This window comes from Lipotes vexillifer, unplaced genomic scaffold, assembly GCF_000442215.2.
Source record: "Lipotes vexillifer unplaced genomic scaffold, Lipotes_vexillifer_v1.1 scaffold104, whole genome shotgun sequence".
NCBI classification, from domain to species: domain Eukaryota; kingdom Metazoa; phylum Chordata; class Mammalia; order Artiodactyla; family Lipotidae; genus Lipotes; species Lipotes vexillifer.
This window is the reverse complement of record NW_006789458.1, coordinates 1,573,810-1,599,378: the sequence shown is the minus strand read 5'-3', so window position 1 is coordinate 1,599,378 and position 25,569 is coordinate 1,573,810. Positions and strand designations below refer to the sequence as shown.

Below are 25,569 nucleotides of genomic sequence, written 5' to 3'. Positions count from 1 at the left end.
GCTAATGGAGACTATTTCCTGTCCTCCTAACCTCTGGTAGTGGCCAGCAATCCTTGGCACATTGGTTTGCTGATGCATCATTCCAGTGCCTATGTTCATATGTTCATCTCCCCTGTGTGTATGTGGCACAGTGTCCAAATTTTCCTTTTCTTATAAGGATGCCAGTCATATTAGATTTAGGGCCTACCATAATTCAGTATGATTTCATCTTGATTGCATCTGCAAAAACCATATTTCCTAATAAGGTCACATTCACAGGTTCTGTGTAGAAATGAATGGGACGAGGGGACAATATGCAACACAGTACACACAACAAGTGAACCCTCAGTCAATACTAGCTATTAAAATTAGGATTATTATTAAATTCTAACAGCAAAACTTGTAGATAGATATTATCCTCATCGAACAATAAACTAGAATTTAAGGGTTAAGTAATTTACCCAAGGCTAGTCAACCAGTAAGCTGCAGAACCAAGATGCAAATCTGCCTCATCTGACTTTAAAACCTGGGAGGGTCGCCAGCCACATTCAGGCAGGAGCCAGAAGGAGCTGATCTTGACACACAAACAGAAGTCTCTGGTCAGTATTGAGAGGCAGGTTGGGCAGAGAGAAGGGAATGCATGGTGGGCAGGAAATTGATGTCCCAAAGCCATAGATGGCAAGGCTGGAAGACCCCTGTAGACTTTATAAGCCCAACCCCTTCATTGTTCAGAAAAGGAAAAAAAAGGACTCAGAATTGGATGACTTGCCCAAGACCCTATAATCTGGTTGGTGAAAGATCCTAGAGTTCAACCCACATCTTTGGCCTCAGGTCATTGTTGTTTGTCCCTTTTTTCCTGAGGATGGCCCCAGGCCAGGCCAGCCCCCTGGACATGCACTAACCTTGCCTGTGTCTGGCAGGCAAGGAAGCATGTCTGGGAGGGGCAGCTGCTTACTTATGTGGGAACCTGAGTCTCAGCTCTGCTGACCCCACTGCTACCACCAGACAAAGAGCCTATTTATAAAGCTAAACTGATACAAAGTTGAAAACCCTGAAATGATCAAGGCTTCCTTGAAGAAGATAATGTGGCAGCATTGACTCAATCTGGGAAAAGTCACAGAAGTGTGAAGGTCAAATGCAGAGCCTACTATTCCTGAGATTCTATCAGCAGAGACTGTGCAAACAGCAAGGTGGGCCCCATCTCAACCTGGAATGGGATTAGCAATTATTAGCAGTTATGCTAAACAGTTTTTGAAAATCCCTGAGATTAGAAAACACATAAGTATGTGTAAGTCTCTCCCCTTGCCACTGTTAAGGCCTGGGTGTTGAAGGCCCTGCCTCCAACTCCCTCATCCTTTCTCCACAGCCAGGCAAAGGGACCTTTCCAGTTCATAGCCTGTCCACACCCCCTCTGCCTCATCACCTCCCTCCCCATGTCCTTTGGCATAAATGCCAAACTGCCCATCCCAGCACAAAGGCCTCTGGGAATCTGACACACCTGTCCCACCAGTTTTACCCCCTACCATCAAATTAAAGTATTTACCCACTCACATACACATACACATTCTCCCTTATCTCCCTCAGCTTCAGCTGCACAACTCTGATTCTATCCCACTGACCTCAGTGCCTTTGCACATACCTGATACGCCCTCCCCACTCTAGTTCCTCCCACTTTCTTAACCTTTCTTAATTGTCCTTAATGTTTGTGTCCATTCAATTCTAGAAATCTGTACTAAAGCAATCCTTGTACAGGCACACAGAGATGTGTGTACAAGGGTGCTCGTTGCTTTATATTTTGTATTAGAGGAAAAATAAGGACAAGTCCATCAGCAGGTTAAATAACTTGTGTCCATCTATTCTGTGGTCGCTGTGGAGCTGCTAAAATGATGCCAGCCAGGTATAGATGAATGTGAAAACATCTCCATGATGCACTGTATTAGGGAGTCCTAATAGGAAAGGAGAGATGGGCCCCTACACATTTGGTGACCTCTCCTATAATCCTGAGAAGAGTATTGAGTAGGGGGGTGGAGGAAAGAAATGAAGTTAAACACCTTCCAAGGTGTCCCTGACAAACCCCTCACTGGGTGTTCAGATCATGAGGCATGTGTATTTATGCTGTTAAGACCAAAATTTCACTTTTTCACTTTCATTGACTAAACCAGAAATCATCTATAATTTTTCAAAGTGATAATAGACTTGAAGCCAGTGCTGCTACGTTCCTGGGTGTATTTGATCAAGGGTGAGAAAACCTGCAACAAATTCTGAATCTACCCCTGACTAGATCTCTCACTCGGGGGGATATATTTTTGCTTACCTGTGTAAGATTTACTTTCCTCATCTGTGCATCGAGGGAGGTGGACAAAATAATCTCTGTGATATCTTTGTTGCGAGATTCTATTGGTCTCTTACTCTTGAGGCTTGTGCAATGTTAATAAGAATAATAATTTCTAATATATTTTAAGTGGTTACGATGTGATAGGCACTATTCTAAGCCCATAAAATATATTAACCGTGTTATGCATCATAGCAATTGTATGAAATAAATACTATTGTCTCCTTTTTATGGAAGAAGAAAATGATGCCCAGAGATTAAGTATCTTAAAAGTCACACAGGGCTTCCCTCATGGTGCAGTGGTTGAGAATCCGCCTGCTGAGGCAGGGGACACGGGTTCAAGCCCTAGTCCGGGAAGATCCCACATGCCGCAGAACAGCTAAGCCTATGCACCACAACTTCTGAGCCTGTGCTCTAGAGCCCATGCTCCATAACAAGAGAAGCCACCACAATGAGAAGCCCACACACCACAACGAAGAGTAGCCCCCGCTCGCCACAACTAGAGAAAGCCTGTGCGCAGCAACAAAGACCCAGTGCAGCCAAAAATAAATTTATTAAAAAAAAAAAAAGCCACACAGTAGAAATTTGTAGAGTTGGAACCTAATTTCAGGCAATCTGATTCCAGAATCCATGATCTAAACCATTCTGTTATGTTGCAACTAAAAGTCAATCTTTATATTGCTGAACAATTTAAGGATTCATACCAAAAAAATTAATGTTGAAGAAAACAATCTGAAGAGCTGATATAAAAAGTGTAGGTGAATATGGAAAAATTATCCATAAGAGCTCAAATGCAAAACTCCAGCAAAAGTTTTCCTTAAATATTTAAGCATTTTAATGACGCATCATTTCTGTATACCATAACGTGACTCTATCTACATACTTACAGATACATTATATACCATAATGTGACTGTATCTACATACTTACAGATACAGATATATATATATATATATAAATATATATATATATATATATATAGTTGTTACAGTATAACAATTGCAAGAAAAAAATATCGCTATTGCTATTATTGCAGTCTTTTCTCTGAGAATACTACATTTTTTTCTCTGAGAGTAACACCATCACGTGTACACGGCATTGATGCTTTCGTTTTACTTTCACAGATGAAAGAACTTGGTGTCATATTCTACAACTGCAGCTGTCTGGTCCTAGATTTACAAAGGATATTCGCTTTATATAGTTCATTAAAATTCAAGAGCAGAGTACCTCAGACCTGGTCCAAGAGGCTCTATGGGGTCTATGACAATGAAAAGAAATTGCAGCTTCAGTTGAACGAAACCAAATCTCAAGCATTTGTGTCGGTGAGTTTCGCCCTCTTCTCCTCCTCCCTCCTTCCTCCAAAGGCCCTTTATTAAGTTGCAATGTTCACGTGTGATCTTGTGTTGGGCAAAAATGAATTTGACAGATCAGTTTGACACATCCCTTGAAGAGTTAAAATATATCCATTCTTATACTCAATCATATGCTGTCCCTAGTTACAATAACAATACATGTGAATAATCATTCCTAGTTTCAGATACTTTGCATTATCTGATTTGATCCCCCCAGTCACCCCTTAAGGTAGACCCAGGATTATGACTGTGTTACAAATGAAGATCTTGAAGTTTATCTACTAGCACAAAGACTGTCAGATGGCAGGTGCCAAGAGAAACACAAGTGCCCAGGTCTTCTGATACCAGACGCAATTTTTGATGCCTTTCATCAATGATTTTCAGACTTGATCTTAGCAGTAGAGCCCTCTGATGAAACAAATCTGAGGGAACCCCAGTGTGTAAAACAGCTAAAAGCAGAACTATTGTATTTGATAGAGGCTGGGGGGCAAGAGGCCCATCCAAAAGGGCAGGGCACTGTTTCCAGGCCTCTGATTACACTTGAAAACCACCACCCCCTGCCCACACACCGCAGCTATCCCCACAGTGTTGCTGAGAGTGGGCAATGTAAATATCTGGACCTACAGTTCTGGTCCTCAAACTTTAAAGTATCTAAGAACCAGACGGGGAACCTGTTTAAAATGCAAACTTACAGTCCCCCCATCCTCACCAGGATCTGATCCACTGGACCTGGGTGAGACCTTAGAATTTTGATTTGAATCAGGCTTCTGAATTGATCCTGATGCTCAGGTAAACTTCTCTAAACCATGCTCCCAATTTAATATGGCTGTTTCTCCACTGTCAAGCTGTGCTTCTATGCCAACAACTTTTATGTCACTGAAGAGCTTTTCATGGAAGAGTGAATAGTAGCCTTTTTGCCCATTAAAATGAAAGCACATTTTGAAAATTTAGAAATCTAGCAGTAGAGAGAAAATTGAAGTTGCTTGTCTTAAACAAATTCACATAAGTGTGAATAATATAAAATAGACTATGAAAGATTTTCGTCAAGTAGAACTAAAAAAAAAAAAAACCCTTTTTTTGGTATGTGTGGAGGTCAATAATGCAGTAGCATGTAGCATATCATATAGGGCATTTTACTAATAAAATGCATATATTCAATTTTATTTCCTCTCAAGACAACCCTATAAGGCAAGAAAACCAGATATTATTCTCAATTTGTAGATTAGTTGCAATAAGAAATTTGCCAAGGAACCACTAATCCATATGGTAACATTACACCCCAGGAGTCCAGTAGAACAGATTAAAGCAGCAAGAAATAGATGAATTATAAGCAAATTTCAGATAGTTGCTGGACTTTGAATTTACAGTTTGAATCTTAGAGATGAGTGAATGTCATTGCTGCATAAATTTAAAATCTGACCCTTAAAAAAGTGGGGGAGTCCTCCTTTGTTGATCCCAAAGTTAACATCTCTACTTCAGAGAGAGGGCCCAAGCCTTTAATAAAATGTATGAAAATGCAAGGGCTTTGCTGGATTCCAGGGCAAATTTATAAACTGATTTTTATTAAATGGTTTGCCACAAAATAAGTTGAGCTTTTTTAACAGTCCTTCAAGTATAGTCTTTTAACCATACAGCACCTTTGTTTTCTATTTTTATTTATTTTATTATTTTAAATTATTTTATTTTCCATTTCTTATTAATATCTCAAGCCTACCTTTGAATTTCAGTTAAACAGATATTAATTGAACACCATTTTTACAGAGGTATAAAATCTTACAGGTATAAGATAAATAAAAGTCAATATTCCCAATATTGGAATTGGTATCATTTACTTAGAGCTCCTTGATCTCGCCTCTGTTATAGCATTTATCACATTTTTGTAACTATTTATTTATTATCTCTCCCACTATTTTATCAGGCTCTGAAGGTTATATACTATACTCTCTTCATTATTGTTATTCCCAGTACCTCCCTCAAGCCTCCCTAAAGCAGCAATAAATGTTGGATTGGTTCTACTAGTCGTAATATCAATAAGAAGTTCCAGGATACATATAGTTTTCTGAGTATATGTGCCAAACAAATGCCAAGACAAATTCATTTAAGTTCAAAATATTTGTTGTAAAATATCTTAAAATAGTATATTATATTCTTATAAGCTGACAGTCCCAAGACTAAATTAACACTCAAAATATATGTATTTGAAGGCCTTAAGAATTATCATTACCAAAATTAGATTTTAGGTGATAATAACTTAGCATGGTTAAATATAAATTTTAAGTTATGATATAGATATGAATTATTTCTAATTTTCTCATGGAACACAAAGAGGCACTTGGTTAGATTTAAGTATGTGATTTCTAATAACTTGGGGCCAAATCATTCTAATTTTCTTACATTCCCCGTTGAAATCAGAAGATAGGAACAATAAGGCTGAGTTTTTGTCCTATTTTGTGAAGTTCTTTTTAGAGCTCTTGAGATTATGCATTTGATTTCCAAGGTAAAGACTAGTTAGTTCAAGGTCTGTTTTTATTGATCTGGGTGCTAGAGAGATTTCATTTCTTGTTGTCTATTGTTTAGTTCATTCATCCATCAATCCTGTAAACTGAGATTTATTTAGTGAGTGAGGGCAGACATTGAATAGAACTTGGTGCTACTCTGAAAAATATAATTAAATACCCCTTTATAATCTTTGCTCTATATTTTAATTACATTTTAATAGATGTATTGATATATAACTTACTACCATAAAATTCATCCTTTTAAAGTATAAAACTCAGTGGGTTTTAGTATAGTCACAGAGTTTTACAATCATCTCCACCTTCTAATTTTAGAATATTTTCATCACCACAAAGGAAAAAGCCATACCCATTAGTAGTCACTCTCCATTTTCCCCTTCCCTCAGCCCTTAGAAACCACTAATATACTTTCTGTCTCTAAGGATTTGCCTTTTTCTAGACACTTCATATACATGAAGTAATACAATATGCAGTCTTTTGTAACTGACTTCTTTCACTTAGTATAATGTTTTTGAAGTGCATGACTCAGTACTTTTTCCTTTTTATGGCCAAATAATATTCCACTGTATGGATATATCACATTTTGTTTATCTGTCCATCAGTTGATGGACATTTGAGTGTTTTTACCTTTTGGCTATTGTGAATAGTACTCCTATGAACCTTCATGTACAAATTTTTATTTGAATACCCATTTTCAGTTCTTCTGGGTTTATGCTTAGGAGTGAAATTGCTGGGTACTGTGGTAACTCTATGTTAAACATTCTGAGGCATTGACAAACTTTTCCAAATTGGCTGCACCATTTTACAATTCCACCAGCAATAAATGAGGGTTTCAGTTTCTCCACATATTTGCCAACACCTGCTATTTTCTGTTTTATTTTAGCCTTCCTGGCAGGTGTGAAATTTGTCTCATGATTTTTATTTGCATATTTTAATGCACTTACTGGCCATTTGTATATCTTAATACACTTACTGGCCATTTGTATATCTTTTTAGAGAACTGTCTGTTAAATCCTCTGCCAATTTTTCAATTACATTACTTTTTTTTTTGTTATTGAGTTGTAAGAGTTTTTTATACATTCTAGATACAAGAATGTACTTGATTTGCAAATATTTTCTCCCATTCTGTGGGTTGTCTTTTCATGTTTACTTACATTTTAACATATATATTCTGGGAATAGAATATGGATTTTTTTTAAAAAACCAGGAAACTGTTAGGAAATAAATCAAAACCATACTAAAGCAAGTATTTAATGAATATGCAAAACAAGGTACATGCAAATATAAGGCATTTATAGATGTAAGAAAGAAACATAGATTACTTATTATCAAAATGCCTCATGAGCACTTGATTGGTAAAAGATCATCACAGAGCTGAAATAAAGAAAAGGATCTGTATTTTCCTTCTCCTTATATTTTGCTATGGAATAAAGGAGTACACAGTGCAAGGCTCAGAAAATTAATTCAGGAATGATAAAAAGGGAACTTAACAGCCTTCTCTGTAATTAAACAATCAGAACTAGTTAATTTCCTCTGACAAATCAGAGGACACAGTCAAGTACTACCATGACCCCAGGGGCAGAGGTACTCATACAAATAGTCATGCATTTCCTTAATAAACACATGAAGCATCTGCCATGCTCTAGGCATTGGGTTGGCAATGGGAACATAGGAAAGAAAAAGGTATGTAAAAATAAAGGTCTATTCACACATGGATGTAAATACCTAGAGTGAAGCAACTCCAGCTAGGAGTAGAGCTTGGGGGTCAAACAAGTCTCCAACACTTACTAAATTAAGAAGCACTTTCACATTCATTCCACAAATATTTATTGAGCATATAATATGTGCTAAGTATGTCATGGCACAAGGTGCCAGAGACATACAACCAAGCAGCTCACAAGCTTGTGGAGAATCACACAGACAAATGAATGCAGTACAATGTAGCACGTGCTGGAATGACGCTGCACAAAGCAGGAATCTTATGTTGATCACTGATGTATGCCAAGTGCCTAGACTAGAGCTAGGTGAGTGGCAGGTACTTAGGAATAGTTGATGAATGAATGAAAGCAAGTGCAGAAGAGGAGCAGACCCAGCCAGGAGTAGGCCATTCTCTTATTTAAGCCACAAGGCAAACCAGTGTGAAAGATTTTTTTCTGTTCTTATCTCATTGGAAACAGAGGCTCAGGAAGTGTAAGGGACATGCCCAGCATGCTACAGGTTATAAATGCTGGAACCTGGCACATCACCAGCATATAAATGCTCTATCACCAAAGGCACAGTATCCAAACTTATTAGAAAATAGCAAATGTAAAGAAACTAGCAACTCTGTGTCTAAATTTGTTCCTCCCTGAAACCAAAATCCAGTTTTGGGAACATGCAAAGAAATTCAGGAAATTCCTAACTGAAGCAAAAACATGGGCATTTGGACACATTTCAGAGTTGACCTAGGCTCCTGTCTAGAGCTAAGATCCTTAGATTCTCCATGTTAAACCTAAAGAATGTTTAAAGCAGACCCAATAGGCTGAGGAAATTAATGAATTTGAATATTTAATTTATTAATGGAGATAGAAAAATTGAGTAAAATGAAATTCCTAAAATCAAGGTATATCAGTCCAAGCAAGGACATGAGACAAGTGTGAGTAATTATAAGTTTGAATACAGTAAACAATATAACAAATAAATCATATTATGGGAGGACAGAAAAGGAGAAGTAGCCTCTAGGTGACAATATTAAAAAATTTCATAAGGAGATAGTATATGAGCTAGAACTTTGAGAATGTATAGGACTCTGATAGGCAGAGATAGGAAAACACATCAGCCGGAGGGGCTGGCAGGAGCAAATACACAGAGGCAGACAAGATGAGAGCATAGCCATGGGCTGATGATTATTTTAACTTGGGGCACAGAAGGCATGGTAGCCAGTAAATGAAGGAGGCAGAGAAATGGGAGGGCCAGAACTCAGAGGATACATGGATCCATCCCTTCCAATGAGATCAGACTGGATTCCAAGAAACCAGGAGTCCTGAGAGTGACACATGTTTGTTTGTTTGTCTTTTAAGCATCGAGGAGACAAGGAAATGAGTTCAGAAGACATATAAAAGCCCCAGCAAACAGCACCAGTGCCTGAATGAGGGAAACAGCAATCTGGAGTAAGAGGGAGGGACAACATGAGAGACACTGCAGAAGCCCAAGCCATCTATCTTGGTGACAGATGGGGTATCTGCATATGTGTGTGCTGGGGAAGAGGTGTAGGATGAGCATTGGCTTTTGTTTGTTTGTTTGTTTATTTATCTTTTATTGTTTTGTTTTGGGCTTTTTTGTTGTGGTTTATTTCTCTCTTTTAGCATTAGTTGTTTTTTTTAATACTTAGAAGCTCATCCTCATTCCAGAAGGAAAGTAATTTAAATCAAAAACTCATTCTGATAATCACCTGCCAAGACAACATTCTGAGTAGGGATGCCTGGTGGGTGTGGCCCTTAAACAGGCTCCTTTCTCAGCCCCACACTCCTCCTCAGTTGGGCATCCAGTCCGAGCGCTTCATCTTCCCTCTCTCTAAGCTGGGATAGCGATTCCCACCAGCACTGTGTGGGGAGTTGTTCCCAAACATTTGTCAGGGACCCTGACCGCCATTACTGGTAGAACATTTGATGAAGGACCCAGTACTGCCATTCCAGGCAGTTCCAGAAACTGTTTATATGGCCTTTGGTACTAAGCACCAATTGCTTTTTTTGTGTTCCTTCACTTGGTTTCTTGCTTGTCAGAGTAATGCAGGAACTACAGAAATGCTCCTTTCAGTCTTGTCCAGTGGAAAACCAATGAGAAAACCAAAGTACATCTTTATCTTTCTATAGCAACTTTATCTAAAAACATCGTACTTCTGTAAGATGGAAACCACTTCGAGCAACATAAGAAAAATACCTCAAGTATAATTTGCCTCTTTTTTCAGTTTTCTTAAGGCCCTGTCTCTCCTATGAACTTGGCATCTTAATAAGTCACTTGGTTTTTCCTCTAGAATTACTGATGACCCTTTCTCAACAATCAACACTCCTCTTCCTCACTCGATGAAAGATTTGGGAAAAAAAAATAAAACACACAAGATTTTCAGACCATGTGTCTTGAACATCTTCATGGCCACATTACCTTTCAAGTGAAATAACTTCTAGCATAAATGGCTTGCTATATGCACATATACACTATATATGGTAATGTCTGAGAAAATTAACTATGTATGACAGGGATGTATACCAGAGTCATGTTAAGTTTAGAGTTAGATCACTCATAAAAATAAGAGGTGTGTGTATTGAAAACAAGAATTCCCTCCCAAAACTGACTTAACGGACAGATTTGAGACCCATCCCCCATACACCTTGTTTTCTACTTGCCTCAACTTTGATAGAACTGAAAATGTATTTGTCTTAATCTCATAAAGAACTGGAAAGTAGGTTTGCAAAAATTGGTTAAAAGCCAAGATTCATTTTTAAAAAATTTTAAATAACAACAAAAAAGAGAAATCCCCAGATTGCAAAAATTAATACTCTAAAAGTTTGGTTTTTGTGTCTTCACAGAATTCTCCCAAACTGTTTTGCCCTAAAAACAGAAGCTTTGACATAGACGCCATCTACAGTGTAATAGATGATGCCAAGCAATACGTGTACATCGCAGTCATGGACTACCTGCCTATCTCCAGCACAAGCACCAAAAGGTCAGTGAGTGTGCAATCTCAGCTTAGATCCTGGGCTCCAGGGCCAGACACTAAACTGGAGACCACAGGAGAAAACACCATGGACACTGAGATGCTATCAGGTCACATTAGGTTGCACACCATTCACATCTCAGTGTACATTTGCAGCTCACCCATGGTGCATCTCCTCTCTCAGAGCACTTTAAGGACTCAGGGTCTTATCCCACAGAACCACCTCAGTAGTTTGCATTATAAGCATGAGAGGAACTTTAGAATAAAGATTGGATTGTTTTCAACTTGAAAATTATTTGGAAAAATAAATAAATAAAAAAATTTAAATTATTTGATAAAAGTTTTTTTGAAAATTATCAGTTGAGAGGTACCTGAAGGACATACTGAAACTGAGTAGGTCTGGCAAGATTTTCCTTAAAGGAGGTATCACTTTGTTGTATTCATGTAGGTCTTCATTAAATGCTAAATTTTCATACTATCTTTTCCACTTAAGGAGAAAGGAACTTAAAATATGTATGTTCTCAGTCAATCCATCCATCTGTAAGAGGAAGAGAGTATCTTAAAATGGAGATTTATTTTTTAATATTCATCACTGTTTAAGTGTGGAAATACTTAGAATCAACTTAGGAGCAGAATTTATGTCTCTAAGTCATAAATGCATGGCTAGGCCCCAAGTATTTCTCACTTTTGCTTTCTTGCAGGGAATGCAGAGATTTGGGTGCTTGTAAATGTTTTGAATAATCCATTTAATCCAGGAAAAGTTTCCAAAGTGCAAATTTCTAGGGGTACAACCTGAGACCTTTTTAACTTGGAAAATTACAGTTTCAGAATAACCATTTACTGAGGTTAAATAATGTGATGTGCCCTATATTGCTTGAATATTTTTCATATTGCCAACCTCACATATGCATAATATACAACTTCTCTAGGCAAATGACTTTAAGATTGCAAAAGATGTGTTTCTCCCAGAAAGTGATGACTCCTAATGATTGTCAAAAACAATTGTAGGCTGCAAGATGCACATTATTAGGACACCTTTACTTTAAAACACTGTGCACCCTTTGAACATTCATGGATTTTTTTCCACATGCTTTCATTTTTTCAATCCCTCTTTTTTATGTTTTTTCCATTTATTGTTTATTTGATTTTAGATTTTGTCTTAGACTTCAGCTTCACTTTGGGAAGAGTTTGAAACATGATAGGTTATACCTGATTTTCCTGTTATTTGGGAGAATAAGTTCAAGTTTATGGACTTATTAGGATGGGATGATAATTTCAGAGGATTGGAAAAACCTTCATTCCATGAAGTCCCTTAAAACAAACAAAATTAGGATCCTTCATAGACAAGGGGGAAGGAATTAGTATGGATAATCTAAAATATCTTGGAAATACAAAAATTAGAGAAAACTTAAAGAACTAGAAACTGACCCGAAGTCTTACATTTTGATTATTAAAATACCATTATTGTTATTATTCAAAGAGCAGTTCTTTTATTATACTGATGGTATTTCAAACCTGTTAATATCTCTAGCATTTTAAATGAAAAGCCATCAGAGACATAAGAAGTAGTTCACACATTAAGGTTAAAATTAAATTCTTCTCAATCATATGAATGAAAAAAGATTTTAAAGAACGGACTTGTTTTTACATCATCCTGGAGAGAATTTTTAGGCATGAATTCAACTTGAATAAACAATTAGATATTTTCAATTAACAGTGTGTTAATAACCTACAAACTTAAACTTTAGTCTGCACAGTAAACATAAAATGAAAGAGAAAAAATCTACATGTTTCCAAATTAGAAATGGTTGATATTGGTAGGCAGAGATATTGAATATATTCTCCAAACTGGGAAGGAACTTTGACACCAAAAAACAAGCAATTATGAAGTTTATTGTGGGTAAATTACATATAGGCAGCATTGGGCAGATGGAGATCCAGAGGCATTCTCAGCTGCACTCCATACTGCCAAAAGGGGCACAGGGGGACTTAAAGGGGCCAAAGGTAAAATTAGAACTGACTACTAAGGGAGAAGCATGTCTGCACTGACAGGCACCAGAGATTATTCCTCCCCTGAGGGGGTCTCATGACCATTAAGCATCTGAATCAGCAAAAATCATTCAGTTCATATCAGATGAAGGCAAAGATTAAATATGAACATGTTCTAAATTAAGGAACAAGCTTAAAAACCAGAAAAAGAACTAAGTGAACTGGATATAGGCAGTCTTATCTGAGAAAGAGTTCAAGGTAATGATCATAAAGATGATCAAAGAACTCAGGAGAAAAATGGATGAAAAAAGTGAGAATTTAGAAGTTTTTAACAAAGAGAAAAGATAAAGAACAACCAAGCAGAGATGAAGACTACAATAACCAAAATGAAAAATACACTAGAAGGAATCAATGGTAGACTAAATGATACAGAGGAAAATGGATCAGCAAGCTGGAAGACAGAGTAGTAGAAATCACTGACATTGGACAGAAAAAAGAAGAAAAATAAATGAGGACAGTTTAAGAGACCTCTGGGACATCAAGAATACTAACATTTTCATTATAGGGGTCCCAGAATGAGAAGAGAGACAAAGGGGCAGAGAACATATTTGAAGACATAATAGCTGAAAACTTCCCTAACCTGGGAAAGGAAACAGACATAGAAGTCCAGGAATTACAGAGAGTCCCAAACAGGATCAACTCAAAGAGGAACACAACAAGACATATGGTTATTAAAATGGCAAAAATTAAAAATAAGAGAGAATATTAAAAGCAGCAAGGGAAAAGCAGCACATTACATACAAGGGAACTCCCATAAGGCTAACAGCTGACTTCTCAGCAAAAACTCTGCAGGTCAGAAAGGAATGATATAAAATGATGAAAGGGGAAAACCTACAACCAAGAATACTCTACCTGGCAAGGTTCTCATTCAGATTTGATGGAGAGATCAAGTTTTACAGACAAGCAAAAACTAAAAGAGCAGCAGTTTTAAAAGTAATGTTAAACGGACTTCTCTAAGAGGAAAAAAAAGCCCACAACTAGAAACATGAAAATTATTATATTGCAAATGATATGGCCAATAAGGGGTTAATATCCAAAATATGTAAACAGTTCACACAACTCAACATCAAAAAAACCCCAAACATCCTGATTTAAAAATGGACAGAAGACCTGAATAGATGTTTTTCCAAAGAAGACATACAGATGGCCAACAGGCCAGGAAAAGATGCTCAACATCGCAAATTATCAGAGAAATACAAATCAAAACCATAATGAGATATCACCTCACACCTGTCAGAATGGCTGTCATCAAAAAGGCCACAAATAACAAATGTTGGTGAGGATGTGGGAAAAAATGGAACCCTTGTACACTGTCGGTTAGGATGTAAATCAGTGCAGCCACTGTGGAAAACAGTGTGGAGTTTCCTCAAAAAACTAGAAATAGAACTACTGTATGATCCAGCAATTCTACTACTAGGTATATATCTGAAGAGAATGAAAACACTAATTCAAAAAGATGCATGCACCTCAACATTCATAACAGCACTATTTACAATAGCCAAGACATGGAAGCAGCCTAAGTGTCCATCAACAGATGAATGGATAAAGAAGATGTGGTATATATATGTAATGGAATACTACTCAGTCATAAAAGCGAATGAAATTTTGCTATCTGCAACAACATGGATGGACCTGAAGGGTATTATGCTTAGTGAAATAAGTCAGACAAAGAAAGACAAATACTGTATTATATCACTTAATAGGTGGATATAACAAAACAGAAACAGACTCACAGATATAGAGAACAAGCTAGTGGTTACCAGTGGGGAGTGGAAAATGGAGGAGGGACAAGATAGGGATAGGGAATTAAGAGGTGCAAACTGCTCTGTATAAAATAAGCTATAAGGATATATTGTACACCACATGGAATATTTTATAATAACTATAAATGTAGTATAATCTATAAAAATATTGAATCACTGAAACTTCAATAATATTATAAATCAACTATACCTCAATTAAAAAAAGGAAAGACAAGACAACATATCAAATACTGTGGGATACAACAAAAGCAGTTCTGAGAGGAACATACATGCTTAATATAACATATATATTACAAAATTAGAAGGATCTCAAATAATAAGCCTACTTTACACCTCAATGAACTAGAAAAATAAGAACAAATTAAGCCTCAGGTTATCAGAAGGAAGGAAATGATAAAGATCAGAACAGAAATAAATGAAATAGAGACTAGAAAAATAATAAAAGGGATCAATGTAATTTAGATCTGGTTATTCAAAAAGATTAAAAAAACTGACCAAACTTTAGCTAGATTAAGAAAAAAAGAGAGAAGACTCAAATAAGTAAAATTTGAAATGAAAGATAAGATGTTACAACTGAAATTACAGAAATACATAGAATCTATGAGGCTACCATGAACAATTATATGCCAACAAACTACATAAACTAGAAGAAATGGATACATTTCTAGAAACACATAACCTATCAACTCTGAATCAGGAAGAAATAGAAAATCTGAACAGACCAGTATTGAGTATAGAGATTGAATCAGTAATCAAAAACTCCAGAGCCAGACATCTCACTGGAGAATGCTTCCAAATGTTCAGAAAACAACACCAACTCTCCTCAAACTCTTCCAAAATATCCAACAGGAGAGAACAGTTCCAAACTCATTCTACAAGCCCAGCATTACTTTGAATCCAAAGCCAGATAAGGATGGCACAAAAAAAGAAAACTATACATTAATATCCCTGATGATTATAGATGCAAAAATGTTCAACAAAAGATTAGCAAACCAAATTCAAGAACACATTAAAAAGATGATACACCATTACCAAGTGGGATTTATTCCTGGGATGCAAGGATAGTTCAAAATACACAAACCAATAAATGTTATTACACACATCATATCAATAAAATAAAAGATAAAAATCACATGATCATCTCAATAAATGCAGAAAAAGCACTTGACAAAATACAACATCCTTTCATGATAAAAACTCTTAACAGACTGGATGTGGAAGGAACATACCTCAACAAAATAAAGGTCATATACGATAGACCCACAGCTAACATTATATTTAATGGAGAGAAATTGTAAATGTAAGATCTGGAACAAAGAATGATGCCTACCCTTACCATTCCTGTCCAATATAGTAATGGAAGTCCTAGCTAGAGCAAATTAGGCAAGACAAAGAAATGAAAGGCATTCAGATCAGAAAGGAAGATTTAAAGTTTCCATTATTTGTTGATAATATGTTCTTAAATAGAGAAAAATCCCAAAGAATCAGTCAAAAAATATTTGAATTAATAATTTCAGTAAAGTGGCAGGATACAAAATTATCATACAGAAATCAATTGCATTTCTTTACACTAATGATGAAGGATCTTAGGAAGAAATAAAGAAACTCATCCCATTCACAATACCATCAAAAAAACCACAAACTATTTAGGAATAAATTTAACCAAGTAGGTGAAAGATATGTACAATGAAAACTACAAAACTTTGCTGAAAGATATCAAAGAAGACACAAACAAATGAAAAGACATCCACATTCAGAGATTGGAAGAATTAATATTGTTAAAATGGCCATACTATCCAAAGCAATATACAGATTCAGTGCAATCCCCATCAAAATAACAAATGCATTCTTCACTGAAATAGAAGAAACTATCTGAAAATTTGTGTAGAACCAAGAAAGACCCTGAATAGTCAAACCAATCCTGAGAAAAAAAGAACAAAGCTGGAAATATCACACTTCCAGATTTCAAACTATACCACAAAGCCGTAGTAATAAAAACAGTATGGTACTGGCACAAAAATGGACATGTCAACAAATGGAACAGAATAGAGAACCAGAATTAAACCCCAGCATACACAGTCAACTAATATTCAACAAGGGAGCCAAGAATACCCAACAGGGAAAGGATAGTTTCTTCAACAAATAGTGCTGGGAAAACTGGAGAAACACATGCCAAAAGATGATATTGGGCCCTGTCTCACACCATCCACGAAAATTAACTTGAAATGGATCAAAGACTTAAACATAAGACGTGATACTGTAAAACTCCTAGAAGAAAACCTAGGGAGAAAGCTCATTGATATTGGTCCCGGCAATAATTTTTCAGCATAATGCCAAAAGTACAAACAGCAAAAAAAAGAAATCAACAAAAAGGACTACATCAAACTCAAAAGCTTTTTCCCAGCAAAACAAACAATTAACAAAATGAAAAGACAACCCACAGAATGGGAGAAAAGTTTTTAAACCTCATATCAGATAAGGGGTTAATATCCAAAGTATATAAAGAACTCAGTCAACTCAATAACAACAATAACAAAAAAAATTGATTTTTAAAAATGGGCAAAAGAACTAAATAGACATTTCTCCAAAGAGTATATCAAAATGGCCAACAGATACATGAAAAAAATGCTCATCATCACTAATTATCAGGGAAATGCAAATCAAAACCACAATGAGATATCACCTCCCACTGTTATAATGACTCTTCTTGACGAAAAGAAAACAGTTGCTAGGAAGGATGTGGTGAAAAGGGAACCTTTATATACTATTGGTGGGAATGTAAGTTGGTCCAACCTGTATGGAAAACAATATGGAAGTTTCTCAAAAAATTTAAAAATAGATCTAGCATATGATCCAACAATTCCACTTCTGGGTATATACTCAGAGGAAATGAAAATGGGATCTTGATGAGATGTATACACTCCCATGCTTATCACAGCATTATTCACAGTAGCCAAGATATGGAAACAACCCAAATGTTTATCAATGAATGGATTAAAAAGATGTAGTGCATTTACACAATGGAATATTATCCAGTCATGAGAAAGGAGAATATACTGCCATTTGCAACAACATGGATGGACTTTGAGGACATTATGATAAGCAAAATAAGTCAGAGAGAGAAAGACAAGTACTAAATGATATCACTTACAAGTGGAGTCTAAAAAAGTTAAACCTATAAAATAATGGTAAAATGGTAAAATGATGGTGCCCTGGGAACAGTGGGGTGGGTGGAAGGGTGGATGAGAGTGATGGTGTTTAAGGGTACAAACTTGTAATGAGTAGTAAATGAACCATAGAGACCTAATGCACAGTATAATGAATACAGACAATAATATTGTACTATAATGATGTAATGTGATAAATATCACTACATTGGCAATCATATTATAATATATAAATTTATCAATATAACATGCTGTATACTTCAAACTTACATAGCATTATATATCAAATTGATTTGATTTTTTAAAGGTAGGCCTGTTAGTCTCTGGGGTATTTATATATTTCATTTATGTATTCATTCAACAAATATTTATTGGGCACTGTGCAAGAGTGATTAAAGTGTGCACAGTGTGTAGTCCCAGGAACTTTATCCATTAGGGGCACATGGACACAGAATATATTTTCATAGCATAGTGGGGTGGAGAGAACAATAGATATGTGTACAGAATATTATAGATATTTGGTGAAAAGGCTTCTATGGCAGTTTCAGAGTTTGAAGAAGCTTATTAGAGGAAATGCTACCCAAATTACAGTTAAACATATGCATGAGTTAGAAAAAAGTGTGAGCAAGGGAGTTGTCCAGGTAGAAAGGAGAGCTTGAGCAAAGTTTCAAATGGAAAAAAATAGCCTGGTCCTTGCCAGGATCTATAACAAGTTCAGTGCAGGAACATAGAGCCCAAGATAAGGTGGTGAGAGATCAAATTGGAGACAGGGCAAGGACAAGGAGCAAGAGGACCTGACTACTGGGGAGTCTTGTGACCTTGAGGAGCCTCCACTGTGTTTTAATCAAAGGACGATTTGCTACAGTCCAAGAGATAAGGGACAGACCAGCAAACCATAGAGTCATAGAAGCCAGTGGAAGAGGAAAACATAGGAAGAACACTCATTGACATAAATCACAGCAAGATCTTTTTTGACCCACCTCCCAGAGTAGTGGAAAGAAAAACAAAAATAAACAAATGGGACCTAATGAAACGTAAATGCTTTTGCACAGCAAAGGAAACTATAAACAAGATGAAAAGACAACCCTCAAACTGGGAGAAAATATTTGCAAACAGGTCAACAGACAAAGGATTAATCTCCAAAATATACAAACAGCTCAGGCAGCTCAATATTAAAAAAAGAAACAACCCAATCCAAAAATGGGCAGAAGACCTAAATAGACATTTCTCCAAAGAAGACATACAGATGGCCAAGAAGCACATGAAATGCTGCTCAACATCACTAATTATTAGAGAAATGCAAATCAAAACTACAATGAGGTATCACCTCACACCAGTTAGAATGGGCATCATCAGAAAATCTACAAAAAACAAATGCTGGCGAGGGTGTGGAGAAAAGGGAACCCTCTTGCACTGTCGGTGGGAATGTAAATTGATACAGCCACTATGGAGAACAGTATGGAGGTTCCTTAAAAAACTAAAAATAGAATTACCATATGATCCAGCAATCCCACTACTGGGCATGTACCCACAGAAAACCATAATTCAAAAAGACACATGCGGGCTTCCCGGGTGGCGCAGTGGTTGAGAGTCCACCTGCCGATGCAGGGGACACGGGTTCATGCCCCGGTCCGGGAAGATCCCACATGCTGCGGAGTGGCTAGGCCTGTGAGCCATGGCCGCTGAGCCTGCACGTCCCGAGCCTGTGCTCCACAACGGCAGAGGCCACAACAGTGAGAGGTCCGCATACCACAAAAAAAAAAAAAAAAAAAAGACACATGCACCCCAGTGTTCATTGCAGCACTATTAACAATAGCCAGGTCACGGAAGCAACCTAAATGCCCATCAACAGATGAATAGATAAAGAAGATGTGGTACATATATACAATGGAATATTACTCAGCCATATAAAGGAACTAAATTGAGTAATTTGTTGAGATGTGGATCGATCTAGAGACTGTCATACAGAGAGAAGTAAGTCAGAAAGAGAAAAACAGATATCGTATATTAACGCATGTATGTGGAACCTAGAAAAAAGGTACAGATGAACCAGTTTGCAGGGCAGAAGTTGAGACACAGATGTAGAGAACAAACATATGGACACCAAGGGGGGAAAACCGCGGTGGGGTGAGGATGGTAGTGTGCTGAATTGGGCAATGGGATTGACATGTATACACTAATGTGTATAAAACTGATGACTAATAAGAACCTGCAGAATCAAAAACAAACAACGAAAAAAAAACAACTGATACTAAAGTTTCTTTGGGTTATTTTTATGGAAATATGTTAATATAAATGTTTCAGACATTAATGAAATTTCTAAAAATCTTATATGTTCTGATATAATGTATAAGTCAAAATTCTAGTTATTACTTTAAAATGTATATCTCAGAAATAACTAAATTTCCTTGTCAATTGCATTATTATAAGCTTTCATCAAATCTTTAACTGTGGTCATTTTTAAGTCTTTTCTTATTTACAGACAGTTCTGGGTGTACTCTGATGCTTTTGCAGAAATGTTCCTATAAAAGTGTTTCATCTTCAAGGAATTCATGGAAAAGACTGACAAGTACAGGTTTCTGGTAAATGACTATACTGCTGAACTGAATGAATAATCATTTTCTGAACTCTAATGGAAAACTGATTAATTCATAAAACTGCTAACAAAAGATCAAGATAAAAAAAAATTAATTACATGGGACTGAGTGAACTGATGAGGATGATTATAATTTTTGTGACTTTCTGTTTGAACACACACAAAGAAAACCCACAAGGACTCAGAGGCAAAAAATATACAAATCAATTTTCACTGCAAAGTAAAGGAGCTGTTACAGTGGAGGATTACTGGACTGAATGTCAATATTATGACATCGTATAAGTGTGTTTTGTGTTTGGTAATTGCAATCATTGTTGCTTTTGTTGTGGTCATCCATTTACAATGCTTGGTGTCAGTTTATTTATATCTTGTAAAAATAAAATACAGTGTGTGTATGTGCAGAATAAAAAGAAAGCCAAATGTGTACTAATTCACTTAGGAAGAACAAACTACATATAATGATTGGACTTGTTCAACAATAAAGAATGATATCTTGATATTTTATTTTCTTCACTTGATACCAGATAAACAATGTCTTTGCCAGCTCAAGATGGTATAATATTGATATTGAGGATCATACACTATTAAAAAAAAAACGTTTTCATAAAAAAAAAAAACTACAAACAATAAATGCTGGAGAAGGTGTGGAGAAAAGGGAACCCTCTTGCACTGTTGGTGGGAATGTAAATTGATACAGCCACTATGGAGAACAGTATGGAAGTTCCTTAAAAAACTAAAAATAGAATTTCCATATGATCCAGCAATCCCACTACTGGGCATATACCCAGAGAAAACCACAATTCAAAAAGACACATGCACCCCAATGTTCATTGCAGCACTATTTACAATAGCCAGGTCATGGAAGCAACCTAAATGCCCATTGACAAACGAAGGGATAAAGAAGATGTGGTACATATATACAATGGATTATTACTCAGCCATAAAAAGGAACGAAATTAGGTCATTTGTAGAGACATGGATGGATCTAGAGACTGTCATATAGAGTGAAGTCAGTCAGAAAGAGAAAAACAGATATCGTATATTAATGCATATATGTGGAACCTAGAAAAATGGTACAGATGAACCGGTTTGCAGGGCAGAAATAGAGACATAGATGTAGAGAACAAACGTACGTACACCAAGGGGGGAAAACCGCAGTGGGGTGGGGATGGTAGTGTGCTGAATTGGGCGATTGGGTTTGACATGTATACACTAATAGGTATAAAATAGATAACTAATAAGAAACTGCTGTATAAAAAAAATAAAATAAAATTCAAAAAAATAAAAATGATTGCTAGCAAAAGAAAAAGAAGCCAATGGAATCAATTTTAAAAAGAAAGTGTAAAAAATTAATAAACAGAAACCTCAATTAAACAGAGTTGAGAGACCAGAAGGAGAAGTTCTCACACCCTGCTAGGATAGCAGAGCCTAACAGGAAAAAGACAGATTCCTCTTCTTTCCTGGCAAGGACTCAGCCAATGAAAGGCCATGACACTTTGTTTACCATAGCCCTCCCAACTTCCTTTTCCCCTCTGTAAAAGTGTTCTCCCTCCCTTGTCATGCATGTGTCTTGCCCATAATTGCAGATCCAGAATTGCAATTCTATGCTGATTCCAAATAAACCCATCTTTGCTGGAAAAGTACCTGGCAGTCTGTTTGTTTCAGGTCAACAAAAGGAAACATCAGCATAGCCACATGTAGCCTGGTTTACCGGTAAAGTAAGAATTGAATGATGACCATTAGATTTAGCAGTTAAGATAATCACTGCTGACTTTGAGAAAATTTGCAGAAGATTCATGGGCTGGAGGTCAGGATCAGTAGGCTGATAAGTGAATGGGGGTGATGAAGTAGAGTCAGAGGTTCTAGATTCTACTCTCAAGAAGTTTTGTTCAAAGAGGAAAGAGATTGTAAACCAGCCACAGAGCAATGCAGAGTCAAAGGAGAGGTCTCTGAATGGGAGAGATTTATGTTTTTTTCTCAAATGAAGAAGCCAGAGAGGGAGAAGTTGAAGATATTTTCGGGAAGGAATGACTAATCAAATGCAGTTGCAGGGGGCCAAGGTAACAGCGTGGGGAGAAGGGGGGGTTGCCTTATCCTCTGAATTAGAGGGAAGGGGTTAAGGATGTGTGTGGCTATCAGGGTAGAACATTGAGGAGGACCATGACCAAGATCCCCAATTTTGTGAATGAAGGAAAAAACAAATTTCTCTAGAGTGGGGCAACATTTAGAATAATTACAAAAGGTACAAGAGGTAGAACTGACCCAACACAAGGATAGGGATTGGCAGATGATATTGAGAGCCCTGAATGCATTTGTGTTTTCTCCAGTCTGCACAAGCTTGAGATGACTTTTTCCAGTCGTCCTCTGCTTTATAGCTATAGAAATACACCAAAGGTATTACAGCACTGACCTAGGATTTAGATTTTGCAAAGAGCTAAAGGAAGGGAGAGGGGCAACTGTCCTTCAGGTGATCAGAACTGATATTAGGTTTGTCAGGGAAAGGAGATCAGGAGGAGCTGATGGACCAGGAAAAAGTAGAGGGACCTTGGATCTGGGGCCCGCACAGGTGAAAGAGCAGGTACAAATAAGAGAGTAGAGGAACCTGAAGGACAGGAAGCTGGGGTCAGATATAAAGAGGAGACCTTTGGAGGTGCAATTATTATGAAACTTATATATTTTGAATAATATATCATTAGTCCAAATAATGAATTGGTCCAGAATTAGGGGAAGATTTGTATGAATAAAAAAAAGGTCTACAAATTACAGGGCTACAGAGAGATAGAGCAATTTGAGACTTGTCTTTAACGTGGGAAAGTTTATTGGTTTTTTTTGTTTTGTTTTTAACATGAGAACTAAGTTACAGTTCTGAAAGAAACATTGTGTTTTAGGGGGTCGGGGGCAGTGGCTGGCCCCACATCCTAAATCAAGTGGACAGCACAATCTGGTGGAAAATACACAGCAGGACTTTAAGAGAAGCTGTGGCCTTAGGGAAGAGTCAAGATTTAGTCAAAGTAAAAGGTTAAGAATTCAGGGAAAAGGCTAAGCCTATAGGGGAAACAGCCTGATGGAGGATTCTAGGGCCCCAGAGTAGTGGGGGTCCTGGTAAGGAGAGACAAAGACAGTTTGGAAATAAGAGTGTGGGAAAGCTAGGATAACTAGAGCAAAATCTCATTGGGGGTGACACTTGCCAAAGAAGAGAGGTTTGAGAAGCGTTTGGGGACAAAGGGGTGCTCAAGGATCCTAACTGGAATTCTGTTGGAAAGTTGATTTTCCTTGCACATATGAACTGAGACCCAGGTAGAGTTGGAGGTGTAGTGAGGGTGACATGTGGTGGTGGTCAGTCTGTCTGTGCCCTCTGCCCACACAGCCTGAGGCCCTGGTGGTAGGAGACCTCATTTTAGGCTGGACAGGACCAGTAAAGCACCATTTCTCAATGTCCTAACCCAGGAGACTGGCATTTTTTCAACATATCCTACAAGGTTATTTATATTACAGAAAAAAGTAATGATCAAGTTAACATCAGTGTTCTCTATAGTCTAGAAAATTTATTTCCCCAAACTAACTAATCTTCTTTATTTTATCTGTATGGATATTATTTCTACAGGACTTACTGGCCAGACTTGGATGGGAAAATTAGAGAAGCGTTAGTTTTGCGAAGTGTTAAAGTTCGACTCCTTATCAGCTTCTGGAAGGAAACTGACCCCCTCACATTTAACTTTATTTCATCTCTTAAAGCTATTTGCACTGAAATAGCCAACTGCAGTTTGAAAGTTGTAAGTATTATATTGACTGAATTATTAAAAGTTTATTTCCTTCATACATCTGTGAAAGCACACATACACATGAACTTCCAGTCAGAACCAGGACAACAATCTTTGATAGTGAAAAATACCTCAAAAGGTAGGTTAACTAATTTTTCAAAACAACCGTATCCCCCCCAAAAGGAGACTAGAACCCAAGTTTCCTGGTGCCAGCATAACCCTCTTTATATACACTTTCAGTTGCATCCTATCCATTTTGTTTGAACTTCCTCCTTCACCTACTATTCTTATTTGTGAGACTGTGACCAACAGAGCATTGGAACATGCACCAGCACAGACTCCCCCAGCCCTAAAGTACCCCCAGCCTGGGTTTCTGTACTTGTTCCAGGTCCCTCGGGCTGCACCGTAATCCGTGTCTGCATACGTTGAGGGAGGCAAGGTTGAGGTTTCATACTACCCTAAACATGCTAACTCTCTAGCTCGCCTTTGAATCTCCTCTGGTCCTCACATGAAACATCCTCTTCCTCCCCTCAGGGCCCTTGTATATGCGCTTTCCTCTCCTACAACAGTTTCCTCTATGCATTACCTGACTAAAGCCCACTAATCCTTTAGGTCTCAGCTTCCCCCAACCTCCGCTGCAGTCATTCAACAAATGTACACTGAGACCTGACTCTTCTCTGTGCCAGGCTCTCTTCTAGGTGATAAAATTGTGCTCCATGAAGCATTCAGGGACCCAGGATGACAGGGGCTCCACTGTCAACTTTGACACATGGCTTCCAAGATGGCCTTGAGCCTCAATATCCCAAGGCTAATCAGAAGAAGAGAGAGTGGAGGAGTGCACAAGAGGCATTTATGAGTTAGGCCTAGAGGTGGTGAATATCCCTGTAGCCTTCATTCTCTGGAAGACAGTCCCTCTGTGCTCAGCAAGGGCCCAGATTTCAAAGCATCAGAATACAGAAAGTAAAAAGACGTGTTTAATACAAGCAGAGGCAGAGAGGAGAATACCTGGGGCCTGTGACACATGATGCATTTGCTCCTATCTCTTCTCTTAACTTCCCCTCAGAACAATTCAGTGGTCTCCACCCACCCACTGTTTCCTGACCCCACAGCACACCTGCTACTAAGGCACTGTCAGTTGAAATCTGTGTCATGAAATATTAAGGGCTCTCATTGAAGACTTACAAGAAACTACAAGGAAAATAGAATCCATCATTTTAACCTCTACAGTATTTACTCAGCTTCATTTTTTCAAACACTTATGGTCACATTACTCGAATAAACCAAACATTAATAGTTCACTGTTGGACATTTTATAAAACAGAGACTCCAATCTTCATTTAAGCCAGGCCATCATTTCTTTT

The 25,569-nt window shown here is 37.3% G+C and overlaps 1 protein-coding gene across 1 annotated transcript in view; it reads left to right on the top strand.

The window, feature by feature from the left end:
* The window catches only part of PLD5 (phospholipase D family member 5), a 483,143-nt gene that overhangs the window by 446,234 nt on the left and 11,340 nt on the right, over positions 1 to 25,569 (top strand). Inside the window, 3 exon segments of the mRNA XM_007462627.1 lie at positions 3,436 to 3,633; positions 10,745 to 10,881; positions 24,052 to 24,220. Of these exon segments, the coding sequence (XP_007462689.1) occupies positions 3,436 to 3,633; positions 10,745 to 10,881; positions 24,052 to 24,220 (504 nt within the window).